The 25,733-nt window shown below is 41.7% G+C and overlaps 1 protein-coding gene across 1 annotated transcript in view; it reads right to left on the bottom strand.

Annotated features, from left to right (window-relative positions):
* Positions 1–25,733, bottom strand: part of SORCS3 (sortilin related VPS10 domain containing receptor 3) — a 632,959-nt gene that overhangs the window by 98,822 nt on the left and 508,404 nt on the right. The window contains exons 9-12 of the mRNA XM_040254391.1: positions 19,348–19,527; positions 8,167–8,313; positions 6,443–6,545; positions 1,128–1,204 (exon numbers count right to left, since the gene is read on the bottom strand). Of these exons, the coding sequence (XP_040110325.1) occupies positions 1,128–1,204; positions 6,443–6,545; positions 8,167–8,313; positions 19,348–19,527 (507 nt within the window). The remainder of the gene's footprint in view (positions 1–1,127; positions 1,205–6,442; positions 6,546–8,166; positions 8,314–19,347; positions 19,528–25,733) is intronic.

Raw genomic sequence — 25,733 nt, 5'->3', positions numbered from 1 at the left:
GGGCGGTTGATGATGATGATGTTGGTGACGGTGATAATAATCTTCACTAAGGGACCCAAACAGAAAGTTGTGCAAGTAGATTTCAGATAGTTGCTTCATCTTCATCATTAAGACATTCAATATGCATCCTCTTTCTTCCTCAGATAGAAACCTTCTCATTTTAAGGTTTAGTAAAATGTCAACTCTTCTCGTGAAGTCTTTCCCAGTTTGCCCAAGTAAAATTAATTCCTCCCATTTCTCTGCAAGCTAATAATGACACTAAAATAACACAATCTAACTACAGTTATTTATGAACCTGTTTCCTCTACTTAATTTTGAGCTCCATGGGAAAAGGGACTCAAAAGTATTCAATGGTCTCATCAGGTTTATACTTGACACCTAGTTGACACTGTATAAGTCTGTGTTGTCCAATATAGTAGTTACAAGAGACAATTTAAACTGATTAAAATAAAATTAAAAATTCGTAGCTCTGTCACCCTAGCCATATTTCAAGTGTGCAACAAACACAAAGGACAGTATATATACAGAACATTTTCCTTACTGCTGAAAGTTCTATTGGACAGCACTACAAGCAAAAATGTTTGTAAAATTGAATTAATTTTTCATATGGTCATATATCTATTAAGCAGTCTCATCCTTAACTAAGGTTGGGCCCACATATTACTTAAGCCATCAAAGATGGCTTAAGCCACTTCCGTGGCTTTGCTGGTCTTAGTATTCTATATCCTTCACCTTGTAGATAAAGAAACAGATCTAGGAAGGTAAAGAGACCTGCTTGCCAAGATCCCGTGGCACATTAATGATACAAAACTGTTTTATTGATTGTATCCCGTCACACAGGCATGGTAATTAGCGTCTGGTGACTGTTCCATACCATTTGCTGAATGAAAGAATGAACAAACTAGGCAAACCCCAGTTCTTCTTATTCCTTGCCCAGCTCTTCCCATTTTACCCCATTGCTCATCGATTCTTCCAGCTACATTGACCAAATAGAACTGCTGCTTCAATGTTTTGGGGTTTTTTTTACAAACAAAAAGTCACAATGAGCCTGAGAATCCACAGATAAGAGAAATATTGGCAGAATCTGCCCTAAATATCTCTTCCCTGTTCCCGAATCTCTCAGTTACCTGTCTCCATGTGTTGCCCCCATCAGAAGAGATGAATACACTGATGTCAGTATATGAGAGCTCCGGACCAATGTTGCCTAAAACAGAAGCAGATTATTTGAAAATGTCAGGCACTTTATAGATTACGTGTGCTTGGGGTTGAGGAAAAGGGGTAGCAGAGAGTAAAGGTTTTCCAAGTAATGTTTAGAATATATTTATGTAGTTTTTTCTTGGTGTCATATCAAAACCCCAGCAGGAAGGTAACCTAACATGGAAAACAACAACTAAATAAATAATACGAGAGGGATGCCTGTTTAAAAGGCAACACCCAAAGACCAAATATTGATTAGCTTGGATCTCTTGAACTATTCATTCTGTATACCATTAGTCTCTCCAAAATTGATCTTGATGATGGCAAAGATCAGAAGAGTAAACAATTATGCTAGCCTAGGAACACCTTCTTTCTCATATGCAATTTTATGTTAAGAAAAACTGGTGTATGTGTGAGTATGTATGTGTGTGTGTGTGCGCATATGTGTATCTGTGTGCGCATATGTGTATCTGTTTCCAGGTTAAACCTGTCAAAATATTTCTTGTGTGCCAGGCCATTGAATAAACAACAGTACAGAATATGTAACTAAAGTGATAGAGTTTCCAGAAGAAGATGACAATACTCAGCAGACCATGGTCGTCAAGTACCTGGAGAAGGAAATGGCAACCCATTCCAGTATTCTCACCTGGAGGATCCCATGGACAGAGGAGCCTGGTGGGCTACAGTCCATGGGGTCGCAAGACTTAGCGACTAGCAACTAAGCCATGGTCATCAAGCATGGTAGGAGAAGTCACCTGGATTATACCTAGACTGACCACAATTCCTGTCTTATTCCTTCACACCTTTCCCCTGCCCCCTTCTTTTTCTTCCCTTTGCATCACCTTGTGGTTAAAAAATAAGAAAGTAGTTAAGATTTTCTAGCCTACCCATATTGCCCAAGTTTACCCACAAACCCTTGGCCCCAGAACAAATGTCCCAAACTTAAAAGTGAGCTGCTGAACAAATAAGTGTACAACAGATGAATGAGGAAACACGTGATTGAATTATGTTATGATATTGATGTGCATTTGGGGAGGTCTTTAGAAGCAGGAAAGTGCCCTTAACATGTAAGAATTTATCATTGAGGCTGATGTTTTTTCTTTAAAAATAGCAGGAAGGGAATGTTAGCTCCCACACATCTGTAGCCTAAATAAGAGCACAATAAAAATGCAATAATGAAAATGTTAATTGAGCTCCTGACATTTAATGCTTCAAAATGAGAAATTAAACCCAGGCTACAGCTTGTCAAGCTCACATCAGCATCAGGGAGCACACAGCTAGCCAACTTGTTTTGACACTCAAGACTTCCAAAAATAACCCTAGGGCTCAGGGCTCAGGCAGTCAGTACCAGTGGAGTGGGGAGTGGCATGGTGAACAGTTCTGAGGAGCTATGTCTAGAATCTGGAATTCAACTCTTCAGATCCAGGTTTTGGACAACACAGAAATGAAGAAAGTAAAGAGGGACATGTCAAAGAATGTCAATTTGTCCTTTAATCATGGCCACCTGGAGCATTGTGCTAAAGATTCTGAGCCCATGTTTGGTTTCAATAGAATAGAGTTTGGCAACTGATTAGTAACATCTACCAAGGGTGGTAGAGAGACAGGGAGGCAGGTGTAGAGTCCCCCAAGAGCTAGAATCTGCCAGCCCTGTCAGGGCTTGGCACCTGTTACATCCTCTTTAGGAGCTGGTTCTGCCTGTATCTTAAACCTCTCTTGCAAAGCTCAGTGAGACTGATTCTGGAGGTATGGTGATGATGAGAATCCAAGGCTCCCAGTGAAGCTTGTTTTAGAAATATCTTGGGTCAATTGAAGGGATCCCTGAAAGAAACGTTACTGATCACAGAGACCAAAAGTCAGTTCCCAGAGGAAAGGACAGAAAAGGGGCGTCCAGGATGACTTGATCTTTGAACACATTCAGTCCCCAACTGGACTTATAGGAAGGAAACCTCTGAGAGGGAGAGTCTGGATTATGGTGTAAGAGAAGGAAGGTCTGAATGCTGTGCCTCACTGGTTAAAGTGAAACTGGAGAAGGGCTCCCAGGGTGCCCCCAGGCCAGGTTAGAGGAAGAGGCAGCTGGTCCCCCTTGGAGTGGTGTGATAGGAGGGAGAAACAGGGAGAGCCGTGGAAAACAGGGAGCTCCTCACAACAACAGCTTAGCTGGTCAATCACCCGAGTTCTGCTGCCCATCTGGGCAGCGGTCAACAACATGCTTTTAGTCTCAGGTCCTCCCAAGGTACCTTTCTCCCAAGGCTTTATTTAGACACTCCCGGAAAAGAGAGAGAGAGAAACAGAAACACAAAGAGACAGGGGGAGAATTTTAACATGCTCTGAGGTTACAGATGCTTCTCTCACCACCACTGATGTCCACTCAGGAAAATTAAATGGAAGAGGCAGCAGAAAGTACAGGAAAGCACCTCCATGGAGGGGAGAACATAAGGGTATGAACATTCAGAGTGTACAGGAAGCATGGCAGGGAGCCTGGAGTGGCTGTGGGGCTGGCAGGTGAAGGGGCTTGGGACTAGGTCTGGCCGAATGGCTACTGGATGGACTAGACTTGGAGGCAGAGGGAGTGTGAGTGAGGGCAAGATACCTGTTCCTCCTGCCCTCCACCTCTTCACCCATAAATCTACCTCACAGGGCCATTTGCAATCACAGCAGGAAAGTGCTCTGTACACCTTAAGGGCCGGGGAGGATGTACGGTCTCGATGACCAGCTTGAAACCACAGTGTAAGGATACTTAGTACTCTGGTGCTTCTGCTGCTAAGAAGCAATTGCCAAACTCTCCAGACTGGAACTCCATCTGCCTTCAGAGGTGGCCTCAACAGGCCTAAGAGATGAATCCCCGCAGGTACTGTCATCCATGCAGCTTCCCCGCCCCTGGTCTCAGTGGGAGATAGGAGCAGGCAGTGAGGAGTGAAGATGAGAGGGGCCAGGGCCACTGACACCTGCAGGCGGGGGACACGCATGGATCTGGAAGAGGGTTCTGGAGAGACAGGTCCATCCAGACCACGGAAGGCATCCTCGGCTAAGCTCGTCATTATTGTTCCGATAGTGAGACAACCTTCAGGGAGAACCGGCAAGCAGGGTAAGGAGAAGCTGGGAATAAGGAGGCATCTGTCAGTGACCCAGTACCGGCTTTTCATGAGGATCTTGTCAGCTGTGTTATGCCCCTCTCAATGCACTATGCAAAGTTACAAGAATTTCAAAGGGGAGAGTATTAGTAAATTCTCATGCATATGGGCAAAAGAAGTTTCAGAATCCAGTCTTGAATGTCTATGTGTTTGTTAGCTCATAAAGACTTGGTTAGAGTAATTTAGATGGTCGTAGGTGATAACGGCCACAACTAACCCTCCTGACTATGCTCTGAGCCCTCAGCGGGATCTTGTAGGCACACTCTCCAATCTCTAATTCTTACAACACCCTCACAAGGCAGGGGAAGATAACTTGATTTGCAGATGAGGAAAACGAAGCACAGAGGTTAAAGAACTTGGTCGAATTCTTAAGGCTCATAAGTGTCAGCGCTCAGCTTGGAAAGCAGGCCTACAGAGTTCCTAAGTGCGTTCATTCATTCTGCAGACGCACACTGTATGCACATTATTTGTGGATTCTATTGAAAGAGGTGCACACATCATGTTCTTCTGCTGCAATAAGAGCAATTCTAGATTTCTGTAATATTAATGATGATATTATCAAAGGTATCATGTATTGAGCATTCAATATCTCCTAGGTACTGTTCTGAACACTTGAAACCCATCACTTTGTTTAATACTCCAGTTCTGTTATGTCAGTACTATTTTTCCCACTGTCAGTGAAAACACCAATGTTTAGAGTGGTTAAGCCACATAAGGCAATCCTGGCTACATAGTTAGCGTTTACATAACAATCACTTTTATTATTTTTTTTCCTTTTTTTACAATTTATTTTCATTGGAGGATAATTACTTTACAATATTGTGATGGCCTCTGCCACACATCAACATGAATCAGCCACGGGCATACATGTGTCCCCTCCCTACTGAACCCCCCTGCCACCTCCCGTTCCATTCTATCCCACAGGGAACCCAAAGTCAGCGCTCTGTAACTTTTATTATTGATTACTGTTCTCTAGTGTTCCTTCCACTCCAGCCCAGGGCCTCCTGTAGGCCTGGAGGAGAGGCAAAGTATAGCAGTCCCACAGTTGGGAGGCCTAACAGGCATGGGTGATGGAGTGTGGGGGTCGCTCCCCACACCAGGAACATAGTACCAGAGCCTGCCTTCCACACTCACTGTGCTAGGCTCCCTGAAGCCAGTGGTGTTAAATACGGTGGATCCAGTTTCTATGCGTGGAGAGTTGACTAAGGTATCTTCAGAAGGCTATGCTAGCTGTCACCCCAATTCGAGTGGATGGTCACTGGTGGTGTTTAAAACTTCATGCAGTTGAAGGGTTGGAGAAGGAAGTCATGGCTAGCAGAGCAGTAACTCCAAGGCCTGGAGCTTCAGGTTGATGAGTTTACCATCTCGACAAGTCTCTGTGAATTTATCTACTTTCATTAGAAAAAAAACTGCCTCATACCACAGCTCTAACTTCGAAGATTAGAGGCCTGCTTTGCTTTATGCCATTAATGTATTCCTGAAAAGGTGTATGGAAATCAAATGCATGCTAATCAGAGCATTTTCCCCAGGAGACTGTCATTTTCATCTCGGAGTTGTTTTATCTTCATTTCTGATTGATGTTCAGTGGACAGTGGTTCCAACAATGCAACCTGGAGTTTTTCTGCCCTTTCCCCCAGGCCCTCAGCCAAGTGGTTAATCATGTGTAAACAAACCTTTACACGCACCAGAGACCTCCTGATTAAAAACAGCTCTGGGGTGAAACCTTTTGTGAAGAATCCTCTGTGCAAAGAGAAAACTACCCCAACTTATACTTGGTGAGCTAAGAAGTTCATATATCACATTTTCTTAAAGTGAGAATTCCCTATTACACCTATAAACAACATTTCTGATCAGTCAGATGACTTGAAAAGGAACTGTGGCCTCTAGCTAACACAGGGGACTGCCCTCTGACCACGTGAAATGTTGCATTTACCAAAAGTTACAAGGTTCTGGAGCTCTTTGCCTGGCTTATTAGATTGGCCTTGAAGTTCCACAAATTCTGCCTGTTTTCTGGGATGAATGCCCACAGCTTTTATCTGATGCTCAAATGATTACAAAGAGGTCATAACATATGCCAGAAGCCCTCAGTAGGGAAGAAGCCCGGTCTTCCTTACCTGTAGCCACCACGAGCCCTGGAGCTGTCTCCTTGCTGGAGATTCTTCCTGAGGAATATGGATTTTCAGAGATCTGCAAGTGTAGGTGGAGGGAGCAGAAAGGCTAAAATGGAGAAGAAGAAAGTAGTTTCATTCCTTGGAACTTCATTCCCATCAGGGAGCTCCTGACATGCATCCCTGGCCCCACCAGATACAGGGCTGACAGGTGCCAACCTTCCGGGAACAGCGAGGGTTAGGTGTGAGTCACTCACTCACTGCCCCAAGAGATGACCTGGGGCAGGAGTCATCTCTCCCTGAACAGATGATAGACTCACATCAGAACCTGCCCTGAGCACCGTCCATAGGCCCCTTCCTGTCCCTGCCCCCACCACAATTGTATGCTTCCCCTCGCTTTCTCAGCCCCACTCTATTTATCAAGGTCCAGTTCATGGTCAGCCTCATGAAGCCTGCTGACCATTCCGTCCCACCCACAGGATGACACTGACCTTCTCCCATCTTTGACCGTGGCCATCACACTCTGCTTCCTGGAGCTCTGTGGGGCCACTGGGAGCAGTGGAGGGGGAAGTCAAGAGAGACAGCCTTGACTCTCTACCCTCTTCTTCAATCAGATGGTCCCTCTTTCTGCTTCATGTGTTTGGTTCCTGTTTATAATTTTACTTTGAATTTCACTTAAAATGTCTGAAGCCATTATCTGAAACTTGTATAAGTTTGCCTTCTTTACTTATTTATCCCTAGTTGAGTTTCTTTAAAAGCATTAGGGATTTAGAGAGATGTAGACACATAATAAAAAAATATATATTTAAAAATTGTGAAATTGGGGAAAGGAGAAAATTAGGTTAATAAAATAAGATGAATCCATTGGTAAGGTTTAGGGAGGGGGGAATTCTTGCTGTGACCAGTTCTTGGACACAGGCAGGCATATATCTCTGACCTTCCTAGCACCCCAAGCCAAAAACATGGAGCTGGACTGAAAACTACAAAACGAAAAGGCCATATTAATCCTATTTACCACCATACTCCCAGTTTTTAACATAATGTCCGGAATATTCAGTTGAGCAGTGAAAAGCAACTTGTTTTGCGAAGGGGAAAGAAAATCATTTCTGGGGTTGTAGAAATGTTTCTCACATATGTCCTCTTTAAGAGGGCAATGAGGGTTGTGAATTTCACTGTTAATGATCTGTCTTCCCTCCTCATTTGGAGTTGCAGCCCCTGAGAACAGAGATAATGTCTTATACATTAGATCCTCTATGTGCCTATGTCAATATCCCATAGAGCTGGCACCCTAGGAATGCTGAGAGATTAGCTCTTGTCCATGTGGACATACCAGCCTGCATTTCTTGGGCTTCTAATGCAACTTTTACTTACCTTGCCCATTTTCAAGCACGTATCAAATGGTATCATATCAGTATCAGCTAATAGGTATTTATCACTGCTGAGCTCTGCCTGGGACCCTTGGGTACAGGCTTTCTCTTATGTATCTTTCTCTTACTAGAAGTTGTAGCACATAGTATATTCTCAAGTAAAAGCTTGTGGTATCCAACTGAACTTTCCATCCAGATGATATGGCAGTCTGAGTCCACAGATCAATACCCTAGGAGTTGTAGGAAATCCCTGCCCAGCACCAGGAACATTCCTAAGGCCTCTTTGGTAGAATAAGGCCCCTGATGGAGCATCCCCAGGTAAGCAGTCTGCCCTGTGGTCTCACATGAGACCGGGACACTGACCAGCAGGCAGTGTACTGGGTTCCCTCTCAGGTCCATATCTGGAGCTTGCAGGAGGCGCCAATCCCTGCCTTTGTTGTAGGTGATGTATGTCTTCACTTGGTCATCCACCTTCTTGTTTGCCAGGAATATCCCTTTGATACCGGCTACCTAGGAAAAAGGGCGAGAGATGGAGAACCATGTTGGGCCAAAATGCCGATAGTTTTGGAGAAGCCTAGGGAGGCCGTCTATGGAGTCACACAGAGTTGCACACAACTGAAGCTACAGCAGCAGCAGCAGCAACAGGGAGAATTGCCCCAGGACTGTCCACAGTGCGTTGGAGCACACAAGAGGAAAAGAGAAGGAGCATGGTGAGAAATGTCATATTCCACATGGTCTACAGGAGAAGTTTAAGCTCATTATTCTTGCCTGGAGAATCCCAGGGACAGAGGAGCCTGGTGGGCTGCCATCTATGGGGTCGCACAGAGTCGGACACGACTGAAGTGACTTAGCAGCAGCAGCTGCTGCTGGCCTCCACACAACCCCCCAACTCCCTCAACCACCTCCCGCCACAAACCAGATATTCCATCCTCCTCTTACTCATCTTCTTTGCCCCACTCTACACATCTCTGTACTTTGTTCAGAGGACTTTACCCTTAATTATTTATCCTTAATTAACTACCAAAATTTCCTCTGGGGTGGGAGTGGCTGATAACAACCGAAGTAGTTACCCTAGAGAACATTTGAGCTAACCAACATATACTACTATATATAAAATAGATAAACAAGAAAGACCTGCTGCATAGCACCAAGAAGTATATTCAGTATCTTACAATAACTTATAATAATGGAAAAGAATCTGAAAAAGAACACACACACACATACTCACATATATATGTATAAATATATACATATGTGTGTGTATTATATATATACACACACACACACATATATATATAACTGAATCACTTTTATGTACACCTGAAATATTGTTCAGTTCAGTTCAGCCACTCAGGCATGTCTGACTCTTTGTGACCCCATGAACCGCACCATGCCAGGCCTCCCTGTCTATCACCAACTCAAGAGGCAGGTCAGGTGGTCTGGTATTCCCATCTCTTTCAGAATTTTCCACAGTTTATTGTGATCAACACAGTCAAAGGTTTTGGCATAGTCAATAAAGCAGAAATAGATGATTTTCTGGAACTCTCTTGCTTTTTCCATGATCCAGTGGATGTTGGCAATTTGATCTCTGGTTCCTCTGCCTTTTCTAAAACCAGCTTGAACATCTGGAAGTTTATAGTTCACATATTGCTGAAGCCTGGCTTGGAGAATTTTGAGCATTATTTTACTAGCATGTGAGATGAGTGCAATTGTATGGCGGTTTGAGCATTCTTTGGCATTGCCTTTCTCTGCGACTGGAATGAAAACTGACCTTTTCCAGTCCTGTGGCCACTGCTGACATTGTAAATCAACTATATTTCAATAAAAATTAAAAATAAATAAAATCAGAGAATGTAGGATTTTGCTCAGAGGGGGCTTGTAGACAGGTTTTCAAGGCATCAGGGTATAATCTGTAATGGTGGTAAGTTGAATTGTCCTGATTAGTAGTGAGGTAGATGTTCTCTTAATAAGTTAATCAATAAGATAATTAAGGATAAAGGATCACAACAAACTGTGAAAAATTCTTAAAGAGATGGGAATACCAGACCATCGGACCTGCCTCCTGAGAAATCTACATGCAGATCAAGAAGCAACAGTCAGAACTGGACATGGAACAACAAACCGGTTCCAAATTGGGAAAGGAGTATGTCCAGGCTGTATATTGTCACCCTGCTTTTTTAACTTATATGCAGAGTACATCATGCAAAATGCCAGGCTGGATGAATCACAAGCTGGAATCAAGATTGCCGGGAGAAATATCAATAGCCTCAGATATGCAGATGACACCACACCTGTGGCAGAAAGCGAAGAAGAACCAAAGAGCCACTTGCTGAAAGTGAAAGGAGTGTGAAAAGTTTGGCTTAAAACTCAACATTCAAAAACTAAGATCATGGCATCTGGCCCCATCACTTCATGGCAAATGGGGAAACAGTGAGACTTTATTTATTTGGGCTCCAAAATCCCTGTAGATGGTGACTGCAGCCATGAAATTAAAAGACGCTTGCTCCTTGGAAGAAAATTTATGACCAACCTAGACAGCATATTAAAAAGCAGAGACATTACTTTGCCAACAAAGGTCCATCTAGTCAAACTATGGTTTTTCCAATAGTCATGTATGGATGTGAGAGTTGGACTATAAAGAAGTCTGAGCACTGAAGAATTGATACTTATGAACTATGGTGTTGGAGAAGACTCTTGAGAGTCCCTTGGACTGCAAGGAGATCCAACCAGTCCATCCTAAAGGAGATCAGTCCTGAATATTTATTGGAAGGACTGATACTGAAGCTGAAACTCCAATACTTCGGCTACCAGATGTGAAGAACTGACTTGTTGGAAAAGACCCTGATGCTGGAAAAGATTGAGGATAGGAGGAGAAGGGGACAACAGAAGATGAGATGGTTGGATGGCATCAGCGACTCGATGGACATGAGTTTGAGTAAACTCTGAGAGTTAGTGATGGACAGGGAGTCTGGCGTACTGCGGTCCATGGGGTTGCAAAGAGTTGGACATGATTGAGTGACTGAACTGAACTGAGATGTTTTCTGTCTCAGATGACCCAGCTTGGTGACCTGGCCCCTATCATTGGCTGTGACACCAGTTCACTGTGGACTTTGGATAATTCTTATTTTATCTTGAGTCTCAGCCAATTGTCACTTTAAAAAAGGTGGAATAAGCCCTTCCCTTTCTTTTTTTCCTCCGTTGGTTGGCAAAGGATACCACAGATAATGTAGACCACTCTTGCCAGAGTTCCCCATGTATTGGGATTTGCATATCTTTGATATTCTGAAGGAAGAAGAGCATCGCCACAACACAAGTAGCTACAGGGTGAGATTTATCATCCAGAACAGTTCAAGAGTAAGCACAGATTTGACTCACTTTTATTACTTCTCTGCCCACATCTGAGCAATAAGGAGAGATATTTAGAATGACAGCAATCTATGTTGTCTTGACTTTCCATTTAAGTTCCAAAGGAAAGGTAATTCAAATTGTTTAGATACATATAAACAAGACTTCAGCATGTTTTCTAGATAACACTCAAATATCTCAAAATTTTAATTGTATTCATACTTACCCCCATTCTTTGAGGGTCATCGTGAATTGAGGTGTATTGCAGTTCTGAGAGGATCCCAGTGGGAGCAAAGGGAAAGACTTTCATAGAAGTCAGCTCTTCTGGCTTTTTTTTATTTGTTTGTTTGTTTGATTTTTAATGACATAATTTAGCTGATGAAATGAGAAGTGTTGCTTCTTCTTTTTTTTTTTTTTTTTTTTTTTTAAGTAACCTGACTGGCCTTGAAAGAGAATAAAGAATGCTAACCCAAATACAAAATAAATAAATAACAAAAAACGAACAGGGCATGTCTGGAGGAGAACAGACTGGGAATAACACCACTAGGGGAGTTTGACAAAGGGCCAAGGATGGAATTGATTAGAATCCTACTGTGAACAGAGGATGCGAAAGGACAGAAGCCAGGGTGGGGTGAGGGACAGTGGTGTCAGCCTTACGCCCTTTCCCAGTGGTACCCTCCCTGCCTTAGCTGCTCAGAGACAGTGTCATTTCAGGAAGGCTGGTACCTCACATACTCGTCCAAGGTCTGTGAGGCTCTGCGATCACCTCAGTCTTTAAAACCAACTACAAAGGTGTCTGTCTCAAACCCAGTTACTGATAATTCCTCACAGGGAATCGAATCTGAGTTTCCTTAGAACCTTCTGCCTAATGGAGGCTTTTGTTATTCTCTTTAGATGCAGGGCTGGTACTTTTTCTGGTGTATTACCAGTTAATAACGCCATCTCTCTCTCTCATGCCAGTTGGCCCTCTCCATCGTGCACCAGGGGCCTTGTTGTCTAATTTCTAGAACATAAATAGGTCAGAATCAGCCTCTTGGCTGTCACCCGCACCCCCTGCCTCCTAGTTTGATGCATTCCAGCATGAATTGCTAGCTACTCTGTTGTTCCTTGTGTTCTTCTGGATAAGCATGCTTGGAAAAATACGCCAGTATTACATTAGCACTTCTCCCCTAAGAACCCCACCCCTCAGGTGGGTATTTTCTGTGTGCCTCACTTAGTCTGGGAGCAAAATCATGAGAATGGACACTGAAAAGATACAGAAAGGAGAGATTTTGAGGGAATCCAGATGCATCTCTGAGGGTGTTCCTCCTGCAGCTGCACATAATGCCAAAGAAATCTCAGTCTTTTCTGGGGGCAAAAAGGAACACTTTCCATTTGTATTTGGATTCTTCTAAGCCCCATCATTGCTGCTGAATTGCTTTTTGGGTCCGTCTCTTGAATAAATGGGCTGCAAGTTTGGAGGGCACTTTGCTTTCTGTATCCTAGGCCAATAGCTTTCAAACTTTTCAACCACAACCCAAGTATGAAATCCATTTTCGTTGCCACCTAGTAGACTCATAACCATATATGCATGTGTACACATGTAGCTATATATATATATATATCCAAAACAAAAGTTCCATGAAACACTACTTGCCTTCACTACATGCAGTATAAAGAAATTGGAGAATAAGACACACATTTTAGCTTCTCCATTCAAGGAGGCATTTAGAATCTGATAAACTTAAACATGCTATGGTCCACTGTGGTTTGAAATCAGAAGCATAGCTGCTGCTGTTGGCCCCGAGAGCTCAAGGAGAAAGGTACCAGCTTGCGGTAGTCTCCACAGAAGAGGGTCATATTGATACAAGATCTCAGGCCTGCATGACCCACTTTCCCCCTGGGAATCAATCTGAGGTGCAAAGGGACACTGACAGCAGCCCCTTGGCAGAGCACTGAGTCCAGGTGGCATGCTCATCTGTCGCTCACTCCCCTGGGCCCTCAGGACAAGGAATCAGGTTCTGCTGAGAAAAGCAATTATCATGGCGTGCCTTGGGCTGTCCCTAGAGTTGGACCTGTGGTGCGGAGCTGAAGAAGATTAGTTTGGGTAAAATGTCCCCATGGAGTCTATAAGTAGTTGTCCATCTGTCCAAAGAAGGGTAATGTAAGGTCAAGATAAGGCAGTGGTTGGAGGGCAGTCACTGGAGACAAGGAAAGCAATGAAATGTCAATAGTATGGACAGAGGCCAGAACACTAAGGGTGGCTCAGAGTTTCGTTTTATCCATCCAACCAAGTATAGTGAGGTCAAGATATAATTAGTCATTAGGAAATCTACAGAACTAACACAGTACCACTAGGCCTCTAAAAGAATGTCTAAACACACACACAGGCCACACACTCCCCACCTCCCCCACACATGCACACACATACCTGATAATACCAAGTATTGGTAAAGATGTGAAGCAACTAGAACTTGTTTTCATCTCTGGTGGAGAACAAAATGATATTGCCAGTTAAGAAATGGCTTGGTGGCTTTTTATAAACACAAACACAGTTGTGAGAGTCCCTTGGACAGCAAGGAGATTAAACCAGTCAATCCTAAAAGAAATCAATCCTGAATATTCATTGGAAGAACTGTTGCTAAAGTTGAAGCTCCAATACTTTGGCTACCTGATGTGAAGAGCTGACTCACTGGGGAAGAGCCTGATGCTGGGAAAGATTGAATGCAAAAGGAGAAGGAAGCAGCAAATGATAAGATGGTTAGATAGCATCACCGACTCAATGGACACGAACTTGAGCAAACTCTGGGAGACAGCGAAGGACAGAGGAGTCCATAGTTAGACATGACTTAGCCACTGAACAACAACACACACACACACTGGACCTAGCAATTCTACTTCTAGGTATTTATCCATGAGGAAGAAAAACATGTTCACATGAATGTTTACAGAAATTTCATTCATAGTCACACAGATCTAGAAACAACCTGAATAACCTTCAACTGGCAAATGAATGAACAAACAAGAATACATGCAGGCAATGCAGTGCTACGCAGCAATAGAAAGAAAGGAACATCTCTCGATATTCAATAACATGGGTGGATCTCAAAATAATAAGTGGAAGAAGCTAGACTCAAAAGACTCCCTACTGCACAATTTCATTCATATGAAAATGTAGAAAAGGCAAAACTGGAGAGAGAGAAATCATATCGGCTTGCCAGTGACTTTGGATGGGAGGAGAGTGATCACAAAAGGGCCATAAGAGGGAATGTTTGGGGACAATATCCTATATATTCAGTGTTCTATATCTTGATTATGGTGGTAGATGCACATACCTTTGTTAAGACTCAGAGAACCAAAAAGGTTAAATTTTACTGCACAGGAATTATACCTCAATTTAAAAAAAATGAATGTGAAAAAAAATGTATAATAGGAAGAGGCTGAACTTTTGGTTCAAATGGACATAAGCTGGTTCACAGATAGCTTCTCCCTTTTACTAGCTGTGTGACCTGAGTCAAGTTACCAAGTTCTCTACATCTTTGTACTCTCACAGGCACAATAGGGAATAATATCTACCACATGGAGATGCTATAATAGATAAATAAGAAAAAGTATACATATATATATATAAAATTAAGAGTTATGCTGTCCAATACCATAGTCACTAGCCCCATAGGGCTCCTGAACACTTGAAATGTGGCCAGTAGGACTGAGAAACTGACTTTTAGTTTTATTTAATTTTAACCAATTTAAATATAAATTTAAAACTGATATCGGATTCAGTTACTGGCAAACTTCTAAATATGCTTGGAATCACCAGGGTAATGTGAATCTACCTTTTCTACTATAAATTTTATGAAATGAAAATGCTGATGAAGTATTTATGCTGAAAATTTAGCATATGAATTGTGATGCTTGGGAAGTGTAAAATGCACCCAGGATATTATAGACTTGGTATGACAAAAATATAAAATATTTCATTAGTAATTTTTCATATTAAGTATATACTTAAATGGTAGTATTTTAGATTTTTAGTTAAATAACATTTAACATTATAATTAATTTCACCTGTTTCTTTTTTACTTCTTTTTTCTTGATTGTAAAAATGCCTGTGTAGCTTGTGTTATATATTCATTCAATGAGGGCATTTAAGGAATTATTTGGTATACCACTGTTATTACTGTAAAGATTTACAAGTTGGAAAATATTGAAGAAAATGCAGCAGCTCAAAGCATGTTTCCATAATACAATTGAGGCTGTTGGAAATAATATTTGTTACCGGATTTATCAATGGAGAACAGCTAAGAAGAAATGTAGGGTATATTTAGAGAAATGAAAAAACAACAACAGAACTCTACATGGAAAGAGTGTCATAAGAGTAATGGTGAACACACCTAACGAGCTACATTGATTGTCAGCATCAACCTTGGATGGAACGGGCTCTGTCATCTTAAAGAAGGGATTATTATTTGGCCTTCAAGAAGTATTTTCTTCCCTGATTGTACAATTACAGCCATGCCAATACTGCACTCTGAGGCAGGGAGTGGACAAGAGTCCCTCTTTAGCAGTAAACTGCTCCAACAGACCAGGAAATGAACAAAATTTCCCTTTAGAGTTTACGGAGTTGGGTGAGATTGATCCCCATTGGTCTCCAGGGTCTCTTAGTGCCAAAGACTAGAAGGTAAATTTCTCAAGTAAATTCTTACTTTCTTTGTTCCCTTTCCAATGTCAAGAAGAGGTTCACGTAGAAGACAGAATGATACACCAGTAGCTTCAAGTGGCCATGGGCGGCTCAAGCCACTTCACATCTGTGTTAACTATACGCATCTTAGACAAGGAAGAACAGATGGGATACCCTGTTACACTAGAATATAAATCTCTGAATTAACTTGGCACAGGGACTAAGTCATGCATATATTTATTTGCTAGATGTAAAGAGAAAACAGAGATATAGTAGCCTGGAGAATAAATGTCCAACTCTTTAGTCAAGCTCTTTACTAGCATCTTTAATTTTTTATCCCCATTATTTTCCAAGGTCATCTCACATTCTAATAAAATGGACCTCTACTCATCAGACTCTGGTTCTCTTCTCATGCTGGGACTCAGGCATGCCTTACTGCCATGCTGTAATAATTCATCACTTAAACCTACTCATCTGCAAGACTTCCCAGATTCATCAAATTAGAATTAGCTTTACTCTTACAGTAATTCTATAACATACAGGAATTATACCTCTAATACAAATTAGACCATGATCACAACCCTATTAGAGTCACTTACATCTTTCCAGTAGATGGTCTCATGCACCAGCCTCATCAAACAAAATACACTTCACAAAAGTGTGTTAATTTAAATGAAATTGAATGTAAAAGCATGCTGTTTTTTTCCAGCTGTATTACTCAAGGGCATCTAGAGTCCACAAAAATTATAGTCTCTTTGTTAACTGGCCATATGGTACACAATCTCAGTTTCTATGAGAACCTCCAGTGAAGAAAGTTAAAGTCTAATGATCCCTAGAGACCAATTAAATTTAGCTTTATCTCCAAATCACAGAATGCATATCCAGGTGCAAAACAGCATCACCCTCTAAAAATCTTCAATATGGTCATGGTCCAGATAGTGTCAGGATACAATTTATTCCCTTGGTATTAAACGCCTTTTAGAATCTGAACCCCAACTTCTTATCCAGCATTCATTCTTGTACCTGACAACCATCTATTCTACACAATTAGACTGTCTAACTCATGGACTTAAAATTTTATACCATCTCTCTAACTCTTTGGCTTCTGTCATTCTTGACATTTCACTTCTTCCCTTCTTTCTCCTGAGAGCAAATGTACTGATAGTCAGATCAGTAACATTGAGAAAAAGAACTGGGCAGGTGCAACGCATCCCTAACTCAACTGTTCTTGTAATCTGCTTGCAGAGATCACATCCTCTGTATCACAAGGTTGTGGTGTTATGGAGACAGGCTTCCATAAGAGAGCTTTTGATTCAGTTTCTGCCTGAGACTGGATGGATGAGTTCAATTCTGGGGAGCAGTATTACCAAGAACACTTCCTCCTTCATGCTTTTAAAAGCAATAAAACTGGCATCTGATCTCCTTTTGTCTCACCTTTTGCTTCTATCTCAGCTGTTTTCACTCTTGAGCAGGAAGAAGAGGAAATTCATTTATGAACCCCTTCAAAGCCCAACAAACTAGACTGCAAGCTCCCTGAGGGGAAGGACCCTTGTCTTTCCTGCTTTCCTCATGGACTTGAATACAATATAGGGATACAATCAACACTGATAAAAATGAAGGAAGAACAAGGACAACAGAATTGGCTCTAGAGAAGTTACCTTGCCTGATATATCTTGCTTCTATGTGAATGCAATGACACCATGTAATTTTTTTCCCCTCAACAAGACCAACTTCAGCAAGATTAAAAATAAAAAAAAAAAATCACATGTATCTTGGCACATTCTTCATTTTGATTCATACTCCAGAGCAGAATGTCTCATTGTTCTAAATGACCAAGGAGTTTCAGGAACCTTTTTTTTTTTTTTTCTTTTTTAGGAAAAGGAACAGCACAGTGGCAAAATGCACCCCATACCATATCAGCAGAGTCTGAGAAACAGGGATTTCTCAACTAAAGGTCATCTGCAGCAACGTCTACCTCTCTTAATGGGCTCTGACCACAGGAGCATGAATAATCCTCTTACCTCTATAAGCTTACTTGTGCAAACAGGAATGGCCTCCATCCTGGGAACATTCATCCAAACCTTCCCACAGATGTGACTTACTGCACAATAACAAAGGTATAGTTCTGCCTCCTAGTGTGATTAGAGGCATGAAAATGTAAGCTTCTCAAAGCCATTTACACTCTTTAGTCATCTCTAGTGGTCTTTACAACTTTGGGAAGAAATCTAGGTCATTTCCCAGGCTGGAATCTTGTTGCTAAGTGAATTATTTCAGCACCAGTCTGCTTCCTAGAAAATCAGGGTATTTCTTCCCTGACATTCATGTCTCTCCTTCTTTTTATATACTTCCATTCACCCCATGCCTTTTTGCAATCCTCCTTCTACCTTGTAAAATAATTGGGATCTTATATATTTCCATCACTGTTAGTAAATGAGCAACCAACTTAGAAACCAGAGTAGGGGATACTGGAACTTTGACATGAGAAGCTCAGAAGAGACCAGGGTCCATGCACCCATCTCTCTGTTTTGATAGCCACTCCCACTTCTCAAAGGGGAAAACTCACATGGAAGTAGCTTCTGCAAGCAATCTGCAGCTACCACCCCCAAGAGGCAACTGTGAAAGAATGACCTCCACCAGCACAGTATTTAGGGGCCTGACCACAAGTTACTAGTAAATGTTGGAGATAATGAGACATACCTACTTTGCTAAAATCAATCCATCTAGTTGAAGTAGTCAGTCAAGTACTTTCACTGAGAAAGATCACATACATTGTTACTAGAAGTACAGACATACAATATATCATTAGGGTTACTGAAACAATTAGGTTGCTTCTTAATATAGTCTCTAAATGGAGTCACTTGGTTTCCTAGATAAATTATTCTTTAACTGGTGTGTGTGTATATATGTATATCTATAGATAGATATAAACCCAATGAAGGTTATCATATTTAAAAATAAGAAAATTTCAATGTTAAGTCAAGGCCGGTTCTTTCCCACATACAGGTGTTGGTATCTGGTGGCATTTTAGAGGAACCTTCACTCCTACACTGATATTTGCTTTCTTCTCTTACAAAGTTGCTCATAAAACATGATTTTCCAAAAAATTTAAAGCATATAAATAGTACTAATCCCTCCACCTAGACTTCATAGAAAGAAGCACAGATTTGAAAAGGGTACTTAAGAGATCACTGGTGTCAAGTACCTTCACTTCTGGCCTACAATCATGCTATATTTAAGACATCGACTCTAGCTACCATTTGTGGAAGGCTTATTGAGTCAACTACCACACAAGGTGCTTTACAAACATTACCCCTCATTCTCACAATAATTTTATTAGATAGATGTTTTATCCCCATTTTACAGGTGAGGGAATTGAGGCACAGAGAAGTTAAGTCCCTTGCCCCAAATCACAATGGCTAAATACACACACAGCTGATATCTGAACTCAGGACCTTATGACTCCAATGCTTGTGTTCATATTGTTAGAACTCATGAAAAAGAGAGGCAGATTCAAGTGCAGGATAATGTTGGCTACATACCTCATACAATTCAATAATGATATTTCCCATCAGACCTCGGCTGCTCTTAATGTTCTCCATGGCCAGGGTGAAGTAGATCCCGCGTGTGTCCGAGATGTAGAGGTTGTACGTGTCATTCTGGTTCCATTCCTGGACCGCTGCAAACACTTGGTTCTCATTGGTACTAATGATGTGCATGTCCTGTAAGAAGATGGAAAGCCCATAAGGCAGCAGATCTCCATATCACCTTGCCCACTGGGACCCAGAGTAATTACCATGACTTATGAAATGGCTGAGGAAAAGCTTGAGTTATAGGCAATGGTAAACAATTCTGTGTTGGGCCAAGGCTATAAATTATGAGCTTCATGATTTCTGCTCCTTGCTAAGTGACAGTAAGATGGGTGTAAGGGGCTTTGGTGGGTATCATTTTCCATGGCTTCAAGGGTTTTATCCACTTTCATTTTTTATTTTTATAACTGAAAATTGGTGTTAGTGCTAACAGAGACATACAACCTTGTGTGAGGAAACCCACACATGAAAAAAAGACAGGGCCTCTCCCTTCACTCCATCTTAATTTATGGTTTCAACATTTCTAGGATAGTGGTTTTCATGCCTTTCTTGGGAATCTTCAGATGAGGATTGGAAGAAGGGTGGCCCAGAGGCACAGCCAATGGGTGGGGCTCTGGGTTTCCAAATCTGTTTCAAACATACCAGCACTACTTAGATTTGTTATATCATGGAGTTCTGTGTAATATTTTAGGAGTAAAAGGTTGTGGGGTTGGGGGGAGAGGGGAAGGGTTCTACTGCTAATAGAATAATATTTGAAAACCACGGATTATAGAGGAAAGGATATTTAACCTTGAATTCAGAGTTCTGGGTCACAATAGTGTTCTACTATAAGTCAGCTGCATGATACTGCACGTATCAACTTCCCTGAGCTTCCAATTTCTCACTAAACAGAGTGAAGAGGTTAAGCTAACAATAAAAATAGCTAACATTTGGGCATACTCTAAACGCATTATTTCAATTTAAAAAATCCAAATAATTCTACAGTGGAGGTAGTATGATTATTTCCATTTTACTAAGAAATTAAATAAGGCACACAGAGGTTTACCAACTTGCTTCAGATTATATAAGTCATAAGTAGCCAAACCATGTTTTGAACCTCTGTGACATGACTCTAACCTGATTGTCAGCTTCTAACTAGTTGTATACATAACTGCTAAACCAGAAGTTGCAAATGAATGACCCATGAAATGAATGTGAATCATAATTGTTTGATCTGACTATTATTGTTATTGTTGTTCAGTCACTAAGTCCTATCTGACTTTTCCACAGCTCCATGGATTGAAGCCCACCAGGCTCCTCTGTCCATGGGATTTCACAGACAAAAATATGGAGTGGGCCACCATTTCCTTTACCAGGAGATCTTCCTGACCCAGGGATTGAACCCACATCTGCTGCATTGGCAGGTGGATTTCTTTACCTCTCAGCCACCAGGGAAGCCCTTGGTTTGACCAAAGCCTCTACCATATACCTGAAAGTGTAGTATTTTAGATGGAGTCAGTACTCATTGAAGTCTTAGCCTTGCATACCCAAAGATTCCTATCATCTGCATATATATATATATATATATATAAATGTTACCTTCTTGGTCCCTGAAGCCACTTTAATTTGTATTCCTAATTCCTAATTCTAATTGTATTTAGAAATGACTGGGTCATTTCTAAAATCATTTCTAATAGTTCAGAATTCAAAATAGTTTTCAAAACCCAGTTTGCATACTGTCAGAAGGAAATGTTGGCCTGGATAAACATTTGACAAAACAAGAGTAATTTTTTAAATGAATAACTATGAATATACAAGTGTATATGCCAAGGAGTAATAGCATGCTGGAAAAGCAAAAGAGAGGCATCCTTGTCACTGATGCGGGAAGCACAGTGACAGGGACTCAGGCAAGTGAGGTGACAGTAAGTAAACAAGTAGGGTGGATCTAGCCTTTACCTTATTTGACCCACCTTTCCCAGAAATGGTTTCAACAAAAAGCAGGAGCAGCCATGTCTATAATATCAGAACCATGGAGAGCTCCTCCAAGCTGATTTTCAAAAGAAGCAAACATTTGATTTGGACAGCTGGGAGGTGGGGAAAGTAAGAAAAGGAGTTCTGGATCTTTTTTATTGGAGATCCTCTGTGAAATCTCAGCCTCTAGCCTTGAACTTCCGAGGTCACCTTGACTAAGACCTCACTTGCTCTGCTCGTTCATTCGTGTTTACACACCTTGTAGAATTGCAGGTTCCTGCTGAGGTGCTTGAACATGGAAATGAGGCTCACTCTTAAAAACCATCTGATGAAGTCATGTTGTGCTGGTGTGGAATGAAAGCCCAGGAACCCAGTAGGAGGGGAAATAGCAGCTGCAGGAAATTCGGATTAAATTCACTTACCCTGTTAAAAATGCAATAGAAATGCTTGGCTTTCCCCAGATGTTTTGGTCATAAAAATGAATGAGCTAAGTTATTTTAGACTAAACTAATATATAAGAAGTGTTGGGGGGGGGGAGGGGGGCAAGGAAACAACTTAAAACACTGGGGCATGGCCAGGATTAGAAGCAGCCAGATTTGCTGTGAATACATCTTAGATCTGCACTGGGACCGTGTCACCTGGTGAGCAGTAATTCCAGGCTCCAGGATGAGGGACTACTCTCTACTATATAGAGTTATGGGATTTCTGCTTGAGAATTCCTTAGCTAATCAAAGTCACTTAGCTTTGATTAGTACATTACTAAGATTTGAGCCTAAGACTACCTAGAGAAGTTAAACTCCTTACCAATGGGTGTATAATGCAGTGTGCATTGGTATGACCTGGAGCTCCTGATAGCTTGCAGACTCATGGGACCCAATGCCCGAGATTCAGATTCAGTGTGTCTGGTGTGGAACCTTGGGTTCTACCACCTGAACAACCCTCCAGATGATGCTGGTGCATGCAATCTGGGGCATCAATTTTTGGAAAACTCTGAACGATGTGTCCTCTCTCCTGACAAGTCTTAGAGTTGAACAGGGGTCAACCAAGAATCAGAATATTAAGTCTTCCAGAAAAACAACAACAACAAAAAAGGATTGTTACTTAAAATTGGCCCAGTAGGAATCTGAATGGCAATAAAACTTATTTCTTTCATCTTCCTACCCTAATCTAATGTCAAAGCACGTGTCACTTCCTTATTTAAATGATTATAAATAACACTCCCCTACACCCTCCCAATACAGTCACTAGGAAGAATCATAGTTGCTTTTTGAAAAATTTAAGCTTACAACTTCCTGCTGCTGCTGCTAAGTCACTTCAGTTGTGTCTGACTCTGTGCAACCCCATAGATGGCAGCCTACCAGGCTCCCCCGTCCCTGGGATTCTCCAGGCAAGAACACTGGAGTGGGTTGCCATTTCCTTCTCCAATGCATGAAAGTGAAAGGTGAAAGGGACATCACCCAGTCATGTCAAGACTCTTAGCGACCCCATGGACTGCAGCCTACCAGGCTCCTCTGCCCATGGGATTTTCCAGGCAAGAGTACTGGAGTGGGGTGCCATTGCCTTCTCCGTACAGCTTCCTAGGTGAACAATAATAAAAATACCTCTGTGTTATTGAAACATTTTATTTAATCTGGGCCCAATATAACTTCATTCTTGTGCCAAACACCATAATAAATACAGAGAAGAACAAAACGTAGGTCCTGACTTCAAGAAGATGCCCACTTGGCGGTGGAGATATCACAAACTTGTGTAGCCTTTTGTGAACTTGACTAAGGACTATAATAGACATCCCGAAAATGGTGAAAGGAGTACAAAGGCTTAGAGGTGAGAGAGAGGGTGGAGCATTCAGGGGAATGTATGGAACCTAGAGGAGCCTGAAGGCCATTTTCTGCTGCAGAAGATGAAGATAGAGAGTGGGCACATTACTAGGGGTTCTGCATGGCACAGTGAAGTTCTACCCTGAAGAAGGTACAAAGTGGACACAAGATTTGAAGCAGAAGGAGAAGACTAGAGTTGGTTAATGTATAGATTTTGTTTAAGATGATCAAGTTCTTTACATGATGATATTCAGTGTGGAAGCACTGTGAAGAGTGGATTTAAATGGGGCAATGCTAGAGGCAAGGAGAAGGCTTAAAAGGTCATGGCAACCTTCTAGGCAGGAGTGTACAAGGGCTGAACTGAGTAAGTAGATTCTCTATAAAAACCCTATGGAATGAACTGGTGAAGTAGGTGGCATCTACAGGAGCTAAGGCAGAAGGCCATATCTTTAATATCTCAGATATCTGAATTGCAAAAATTTCTATTTTTTCTTAGAGTATTCATTACAATCAAGATTAATAATCACTTCTATAATTATTTGTGTGATGTCTGGCTCTCTCTAGACTCTAAGCTGCCAGAGAGCAGAAGCTATGTCTCTCTTTTATATTAATTTATTTTTTAGCACTTACCAGAGTATCTCGGAGAAGGCAATGGCAACCCACTCCAGTACTCTTGCCTGGAAAATCCCATGGATGGAGGAACCTCTGGCTACAGTCCATGGGGTCGCTAAGAGTCGGATATGACTGAGTGACTTCACTTTCACTTTTCACTTTCATGCACTGGAGAAGGAAATGGCAACCCACTCCAGTGTTCTTGCCTGGAGAATCCCAGGGACGGGGGAGGCTGGTGGGCTGCCGTCTATGGGGTCGCACAGAGTCGGACACGACTGATGCGACTTAGCAGCAGCAGCAGCAGCAGCAGAGTATCTAGCATGTGGTAGACATCCAACACAAGCTTACTGAGTAAATAAATGAAGTAAATAAGTAAACATGTGAGGAGGAGGAGATATAAAGGACCAAAGGGAGAGACTCTGAGCTCAGTTGTTAAATGGGACCATTAAGGGGATGTACGTCTAACAGGCAGTTAACAATGCAGTTCAGAATTTAATGCACAGATGCGCACAGGAGCTGTGGATATAGAACTCATCGGTATGAAGAGAAGGAATGAGGTCACTCAGGAACCATGAAGGATGCAAGAACTTAGGAACATCAACATTTTAAGGATATCAAGGGAAGGGGATCCAGGAAAGGAAATCAGGAAAAAAAAAAACAACAACACTGCCAAAGGGAATCTACACACCAAAAATTAATTTTTCTCCCACGAGTGTCAGATGCTCCAGAGAGGTTTAAAAAAAAAAAAAAAAGATAAAGATATGGAGATGTCTGGTTGGATTTGGCATGTAGGCAGTAACAATGGCTAACAGATTTTTAGTGGAATAGTGGAGAGCTGGATGTGGGAGAGCTGAGGAAAACTAGCAGCAAGTTCAAGAGTGAATGAAAGGGAGAAAAGAGGTTAGAACTACAGATGACCCTTTAGGAAGTAAGGCTGTGACACAGCAAGGAAGGCTAAATCAGCATTTGGGGAAATGCAAACATTAGGGAAAGCATTCCTAAGGAAATTAAGGAAAAGGTTAATATCACTATCATTATAATAAATTATCTGAAACTAATTTCCCCCCTCCTCTTTCATTATTCAAAGTGGGATTAACTGTGGGATTTATGCAAGCAGAACTCAGGAACATCAACATTTTAAGGATGGCAAGGGAACGGGATCCAGGAAGGGAAACCAGAAAAAAAAAGTGGGGTTTCTACTGTCAGAAACAAACCCAGACTCAGGTAAGGAGATATTTTATTTGAAAACACTATTGTAATAGTGAAAGCACTCTGATCAAAATATCTGCAAGCACCCCAGAGTGAGGGCAGAAAAGAATCACTTGTATTGGGAGAAGTGAAGCAAGGCTGGAATGAACTGTGGGGAGTGAGGTGAATAGGTAGACAGGAAATTGTTTTCCTTAAGGTCAGGTGATTCTCAGAAGAAAAGTCAGACTTAAGTCTGGTCCAGCTGAATTAACAAGCATTTTATCCAGATTGGTTGGTGGGGACAAATGATTCAGCTAATCATTTACGAGAAAAAGGACAGGAATCTAGTCTTGCCAAAGGTAAATGCAGGGAACATTTAAGAGAAGGCAGGGGTGGGGGGTTTGAGGTAAACCATGTTCAGGAACACAAAAGGGCAGGAGGATTTCCTAAACCCTGATGTTTCCCAGGAATCTGGATCTCAAGTCAAGTTCAACATTGTCATCAATGTTCCACGTAAAAATAAACCAGCAAAAAAACAATTTTTTCTCTTGCAGAAATGACTGTTAGAATAGGAAGTCAAGAATAAGTCCAGAATCTAAGAGACAAGAGGAGGTCTATGAGACTCAGAGTGTTCCAGTGAGGCAAGCAACTCTGAAAGCAAGAGAAGCCTGGGATATGACCCCATCAGGAATTCAGCTGTCAGGTTAAGAGCATCAGTAGTATTTCCCCTGATCACAAGTGTTGCTTAGACTTGCCCAGCATGTTATGCTT

The sequence above is a fragment of the Oryx dammah genome, unplaced genomic scaffold (genome assembly GCF_014754425.2).
Source record: "Oryx dammah isolate SB20612 unplaced genomic scaffold, SCBI_Odam_1.1 HiC_scaffold_14, whole genome shotgun sequence".
NCBI lineage: Eukaryota > Metazoa > Chordata > Mammalia > Artiodactyla > Bovidae > Oryx > Oryx dammah.
Note: the sequence above shows the minus strand (reverse complement) of the source record. Positions and strands in the feature narration are given on the sequence as shown.